Source organism: Zerene cesonia, chromosome 10 (genome assembly GCF_012273895.1).
Source record: "Zerene cesonia ecotype Mississippi chromosome 10, Zerene_cesonia_1.1, whole genome shotgun sequence".
Taxonomy (NCBI): Eukaryota; Metazoa; Arthropoda; class Insecta; order Lepidoptera; family Pieridae; genus Zerene; species Zerene cesonia.
In genome coordinates, this window is record NC_052111.1 from 6,423,787 (window position 1) to 6,431,482 (window position 7,696).

Consider the following 7,696-nt stretch of genomic DNA (forward strand, 5'->3'; position numbering starts at 1 on the left):
TAAATACCTACATACCTATCTGCGGATTAAAAAGACTACGAACGAACAATTAAACCAAACACATTACATAACTTAAAAGAATGTTAAGCCGGGGTCTTTGCAAAGACTCACACAGATGATAAATGTATTAATTATCGATAAAAAAAGTTATCGTACAACTCGTGAACATACACTTAATGTAAAGGCAATTTAATATACTCGTACGACGTAATATGTCAAAGTAAACGTTGGTAGACATGGCATCAAATGCAATTAGAGTAAGTAGAACTAGCTACTAGTATAATTTACAGTAGTATTGACCAGTATTAAAAATACTAGTATTAAAAGTACTACGAGAGATATCAGATTATTTTATAAATTTGTAGTCGAAATTTCTAACCTTCCAGACATTCCTTTACTGCTCCTTGTCTTCATTTGAAACCTTTATGTAATGAATAAAGTATGAATAAAATCGTGGAAAGTTACATCGTTAGTTCATCCAGACTATCGCATGGAATTATCCCTATTAAGTTCACTCGAGTTCAATGCAACTTATTACGATACCATAAAAGAAATAATCTATACTATTACCATTCAAAAAGGGAGTAGCATACAATTTCATTCTCTTATAGAGCGCTACAAGTGAGTATAAAAACAACATGTACTGGTAAGTTGTATGATACACATTTAGCAAAGCAAATTTTTATAATTAACGTAATGGAAAAATTATTGTAAATGCAATAGGCATAAATAAACTGATTATTCTAGAATTGAAACGAAACGAAAACGAAAAAATTATATTGGAATGTGATGTTTACGGCGGTTACCCGCCGTAATGAGTGGAAAAAATTGTAACAAATAGTTGCGAATTCAAAGATAGACAAATAAACAAAAGCACTTTCGCATTTATAATACTAGTAAGAATATTATTTAAGTACCTATTGTTAATTCTTTGTCTGATTGAACGCGCTTATCTCAGGAACCACTGCACAGGCTATATATAATATGTATCACTGACGAAGCCGGGACGGATCGCTAGTTAATTTATAAAAAAGGAACATATCAATGTGAGAATAACAATTAAATGCCCAATATCAACTATATTGTATCCCAGGCAAGTCGCAACTCATTGTATATTAAGAGTGCTTCATATCTAATCCGCACAAATCCAATAGCGATCTATAGACACTCTTTTGATCGAATAACGAAGCATCAGAGATCGCATTAATTAATAACAAACAAACGTCAAGTCACTTACTCCCGCTACGACTGTGACGAATGCACGCATGGAGTACTACAATGGTTTACAAAGCGAAGCCTCGGCTAAGCCGCTATACCTAATTGAAAACGAGTTGCATATTCATGTTACAGGCATAATCCCGCTATAACCCGCAGCTCCCATGCACCTAATTCTATTTCTGCCGTCTGCATGCTCCTCTAAGTGCCTTTAACTTAAGTAGATTTAGTGCTATACGGTATAACATCTTTTGCAATTTAATACTGTCCGGAGATACGATTTCATTTTGGTAATGCTATTTTTAAAGAATTATTTTTTCGTGCTTTATATTGTTTCAATACATTATTATGCAGGTTCAAATTTACATTCATAGAAAATCAAACATTAAAACTGTAGACCGAATGGGATTTTAATTAAGCCTCTTTATTCCGAACACGCGAGATCATGTCCTCCGTAAGCCGTACCCGACGGGGATGACACATTACACGCGGGTGGATTAAAAACTCCCATCACCCGTGAAATTAAATTTATTTAGGACCCACTCCACATCACCCCGGTCGTCAAAATTATTTACATAAAAAAATAGTTTAGAACGTACGCCCGTATTTATACAGAACCGGCGCGAGATGATGTTATTGAAATATTTCATTGTTAATGCCTTTAACAAGTTCGGTCTGAGGGGACGAGATCCGTATGGAGCACTCTTCGTTAATAGTAGGTATTTATTTAAATAACAATAAACTATTCCGGTCGGGTTTTATTATTTGTTCTCTAAAATAAACTGTTGAACGATAAGGCACGAAGGATGCTCACACGTAGGCATACAAAGTGATATTGGCATAGGTCGGAAAAAAATCAAGATCGACCATTCAGATAACATTTCAAGATAACGCCGTGACGAAACTGTTGTTAGTGGGGTTTCTTTACATTTCAATAGCGAAAATAGAGTGCACAATGATAAGTTTAGATTATAGGGAACTAGTTTTACTAAAGTACAGCTAAAGAGGCACTCAAATGTATCTTAATGGCAACAATCATATTTTACACATTTTAAGAGAAAGACAACAGATACCAGATACCGTGTGAAGGAGGTTACCGTGTCTAGACGAAACCTTATACAACGGTGATATAGTATTACAGCCTTCAATTTTTTCATTTTTTACCCACCAAGTAACCCAAAACTATGATCAAATATCACTTTACCGCCAGATGCGTGAGGTAATTATTTTTTGTTACAAATTAGGAATCAAATGAATTCAATTACCATTCGATTGTAAACGAAACGCAATTTTGCGGTTTGATTTGATTCTGCGGTAGTATACTATTCTATTATTTTTATTTATCAGATCTCTGTGCAGCCATAAAATTATTACTCTCAGAATAACATTTCAAGAAACATTACGTTGCACCTACGCGGTTGTTAGACTTAAAGTAATTCGCTCAATTTCTCTCTTCTAATATCTCACATCTAATTTTAATTTTTTGATACAATATGCTATGTATGTATAGCAAAGCATATATTTTCCTATAGTATACAATACACTTCTAATGTCTCACGTACACTTAATAATTTATTTTGAAATATTTAATTTTCATTTTATACGATCAAGCTTATGATCAAATGCTCGACGTTTTCAGTACATTTGCACTCACTAAATTAACGAATAAAATCGCAATTTATATTACCATCCACCAAAAACATTAGAAAACGGGTTACCCCACACTCGCCAAGACGCGGAGAATTTAGATGAGCGATAGTGTTTCGCCATAAACTATGCGGTCCCGATACGAGTCAGCAGCCGAGCTTCGACTCCCGACGCGCTCTTATCAGCACTGCTTTATGTTCATAGCGCGAAATATTAAGGGAACAGCCTGGTACATTCTTGCTTTTATTAATAATATTTGTTACCGAATGCAATTTTACTAATATCTAAGATCTCTTGTTGACTATACCTAACGCTTGATTTATTTTTATATTAACAACAGCTTTATAGTATAAAACAAAGTCGCATTCTCTGTCGCTATGTCCCTAAATATGCTTAAATCTTTAAAACTACGCGACGGATTTTAATGGTTTTTTTTTTGATAAATAGAGTGATTAAAGAGGAAGGTTTATATGTATAATAACATCTAATAAACTACTCCGAATTAACGCGTGCCAAGCCGCGGGCAAAAGTTAGTATTATATAAATCTGAAGGGTTAGTTTGTTTTAACACGCGAAATTACTGGACCGATTTCAAGAAAGTTTTCGCGGTTGGGTATGTACATGATCCCTGAGTGCGGACCGCTAGTAGGTACCTATTAGAAGAATGATGAAAAAGTTTTCAACATATTATATATAAACTTCTACACCGAAACATAATGTAAGCTACTCTTGTACTAAAACGATTTACTATGACTTTATCTTAGATATGTTTGATACAAATAATATTGCTGAACCTTTATATCAGCATGCATATTATTAACTTAGGTTTTCTTGTGACACATTTATCGGATAGTCACAAACAACCGGGCGTAAAATTCAAAATCGAATTCTCAGTAGCATTCGATAGACATCAAACGCAATCGCAGCTAACAGTCCCCTAGTATAATAAAAATAATTTCGGTAGATTTACTCGATTGGCCCATAGAATCACCATAAACGTCATCTTGTTACAAACGACTCCCGGAGCGAGATGGAGCCCCGAGATATTTCTTTGTCGAGAACAACTTAAATTATGATTTTCAGTTCTGATATAAAATATGCCCACATGTTATCATAACTCCTTGCTCATTCGTGAGCATGGAGGATACCTATCTTAGGTATATTATGTATTAATTTATAAGTATTAACCTGTCTTTACAATTATATATTCTGAAGATAAGCTATGCGTTTTTTTTAATATTAAAAAAAATCTAAATGTTATATCTAGTACAACAGGCTTCTCCAATAATGTTTAATTCAAAAAGATTTATTGGTACAATTTCTTCCGACGCGAACGCAGGAGTTCCTTTGTTATCAACACAAGAGAAGTAAGTCGTTAAGTACGTAGTTTTGTAGAATTCTAATTCAAATTTTGACCAAGAACAAAAGGCAGCTGGCATGGTCGTTGTGACAAAGATGGATAACTGGGCCGTAGGTTGTCACAAAAGAATTTAGACAAAAAATATACACTTATTGTAGCATTTTACCTGCATTTCAGTTGCGTAGGAACATCTTTGATTTACGCAAGTGTTTGATTAAATAACATTTAATGTTTGCCCCGGAACTCATCAAGTAAAGATTAATTATATATATTTTTTATGATATTTGATTTATGGAAATGAGTGTACTTAAAAGTTTAACAGCGTTAGGCAGTTGCAATTAACGACCTAGTTAAAATTATGAATTTCAGATCAGTCTTAAATGTACAAGTATTGACCTACCCATATTAGAATTAATTTATATACGTTGTTTTAACTTACATCGCGAAATAAATTTGAAACATTTGTAACCAGTTATTTTGTAATTCAAAATAAAATGTGTTGTGCCCGTTTTTAATCTTAATATTGTTAAGCCATTGTAACCCTTTGCAAGCAGGTGGTAAGATCGAAAATAAGATAAGAAAGACCAAATAAGGGCTATTGTAGTTCGCCACACGCCATATTTCAAGAAGGCCTGTTTTGTCACAGTTTTCAATAATCTTAACGAAAATCTTAAGTCGGATTAAATTTGAATGTGGGCATTAATATCTATTACATGTAAAATTGGGGTAAAATAACTCGTAAATTTCAATTTCATTTTTGCCTGATCCTTAAAGTTATTTACTTCAGTAGATAATTATACATATTATCGACATGAGCGTGTTCTAGAATTCAAAATCGCCCATTTGAAATTTACATAAAAAAAATTTTCATAGTCAACCAGTTAATCCTTGCGTATATATAATGTTTACCAATAAATGAATGAGAAGTATATGCATCTGAATAAGTATCATAAAAAACTACATACCGGTGGGCCAAATGCAATATTTTTATACACATTCATACTAAATAATTATGTGATGGGTTAAACGTATTCATGATGTTCAGATGTTGATAAATAATCTATTGAGATAAGGCTCTAGCGAGTTAAATAGTGCAGTCCAGCTTTTCGTTATTTATCTGTTGATCATAAATTTACTAAAAATAGATACGTTTCTGTCACATGCTCATATCACAGTGATATCGATTTATCATAATCCTGATAACGAGTGCATACAGATTATAGCATACCTACAGAAATGCGTAAAAAGTTAGCAACGTTTGAATTTACGATCATTACCTACGTGCATGTAAAATTAACTCGTACGTAACTTTAAGTTTTAATGTTAATTAACTTTAAACATCCGTATTGTAGAGTAATCATACGTTATTTGGCGATGGAAGTTAAATGAAAACTTTATCATTAATTATTTATTAATTTTAGTAGTATAATATCATAATTACAGTATTTATCTATTATGAACAAGTCAGATACGGTTTTTTATTAGAGCTTAGTCTAATATTTACAAATAGTGAAGTCGTGTTTTATTGTTTTTGTAAAAAACAGGATCTTATGTGTACGACTGTAACAGGGCAAGACGAATAAAATGAATTTGCTACTTACCCAGTAATCTCCATACTTCTTCACTGCTAAGATAAACGTTCAAATGCGCGAAGCACGCTGGCAACAACAGTAGATACACAAACCACCTCATCGTCTTAATTTAATTTCTAGCTTTATTAATTTTCGTCCCCGATATATTCAAACAATCACCGGCACATTTTGTTTCACATTTTCATCCACCGTCCAACATCGAGTCCTCTCTCATACAAGATACACTCGTATAAAACGAACAAATTCGAATGAAAACTAACACAAACGACCTTTCTGCGCTAATTGAGTTCACACAACTATGACTCTTCTAACGAAAATTCTCTTTTATAACGTTATTATCACAAATTACGATTGTAAACAATCATAATCAAATTGTTATGCACAGAAAAAGATCGACACTACCTACTCGTCAAGTGATCAAAACTAAACTGGTTCCTAAAACACGGGTTTAGACTTTAGCTCTCATAAATGACGCTTGCTGTCAAGCGTCAGCTTGCTTATATTTTTGTTAGTTTCGCCATCGTGCAAGTAATACATAATTACACTAGATGGCGCTTTTTTAGAACTTTACAGAGCGCCATCTTCGAATATGTCTTAATATCTCTAAAAAATATGTTTACGAGTGACGTTATCATTCTTATAGCTTTCAGTACGCTTCAGTAGATGTCAGTTAACGATGGGCTAAAGAAAATATAATACCATACCATAGACTTACTTACCATAACAAATGAAATAAATTATTATATGTGCGCAACCCGGCGAGGGTTGGTTTTAAGGATTCAAAAATGTTAAGAAATGTTAATTTAATGCCTACACACTACCTCAATTCCTACTCAATAATTTTGTTATTTAGCCTATAATGTTCTATTCGATGAAGAATCCCCCCAATTCCTTACGGGAGATTTTTGGATGAGTCACAGATAGCATAATACCTTCTATACGAGAAAACCTGTTTATTTTGCGTTTTAGGATTTTAATAATATACGATGATAAAAATGATAAATTACGCGATGTACAGAAACGGTCTGGTTGTTTTATTATAAGTACTGATACGTCTCTAATTATACGTTTTCATCATTGATATACATTGGATTTTATTTCAAATTATTCTGTAATAGTACCTACTTAGGTTTAATTTTTTTTATTTATTTACCAGCATTAGTAAACTGTGTAACGTAAATATAGATATGACATTAATTTAGTTTTCAACTTTAGTTTAGTTATAAGGCTAGGTAAAGGTAAGTAACAAGCGTCCAAATTGAAAATAGATTTTATTATAAAAAAAATCATATATTTTTTAATTCAATAAATACGTCTTAAACATTTTGATTGTTAAACATTTCATAAAAACATACGGTTAAATCGTTTTCATATTAAAATAGAATATTACATCTTATTGAAAAAAAAAACGATAATTGGACGTGTAGTTGCGAGTGATAAAATTAATCTAACATACAAAAGTGTTACGATATACAAATTAAATACGCGATAATCAGTAACATAAAGGTAAAGGAAGTATACAATATGGCACAGAGGAACTTTAAGCGTGGCGCATGTGTTCATTTATCCTTAGGCTTCTTTTCTTTCTTACGCGGAGGAGGCACGGGCGCTTCGCCACTAGACGCGCCGTCTTTCTTCACTACCTTCTTCACCACCTTTTTCTTAGGTGCTTCTGTCTCTGGTTTTTCAGATACTGACGATTCGATTTGCGAGGCAGTGGTCGGTTTCGCTTTCGGCTTGACGCCAATTTGGGAGAGTGACACGGCGCCCACTGGTGGCGTGGGGACGTCAGGTTTTCGGACGTCGAGTCGTTCCGGTTGCGCCTGAAGTTGTGGGGAGGTGGGGCCGGCGGTCGGGGAGGGTGACGTGACCGTGGGAGTGC

The 7,696-nt window shown here is 33.6% G+C and overlaps 1 protein-coding gene across 1 annotated transcript; it reads right to left on the minus strand.

Annotated features, from left to right (window-relative positions):
* Positions 1-7,213: 7,213 nt before the first annotated feature.
* Positions 7,214-7,694, minus strand: LOC119829386 (the record flags this gene model as incomplete). The annotated part of the gene is made up of 1 exon (XM_038351856.1): positions 7,214-7,694. A coding segment is annotated over one exon (321 nt), but the record flags the coding sequence as incomplete, so codon positions are not given.
* Positions 7,695-7,696: the final 2 nt, after the last annotated feature.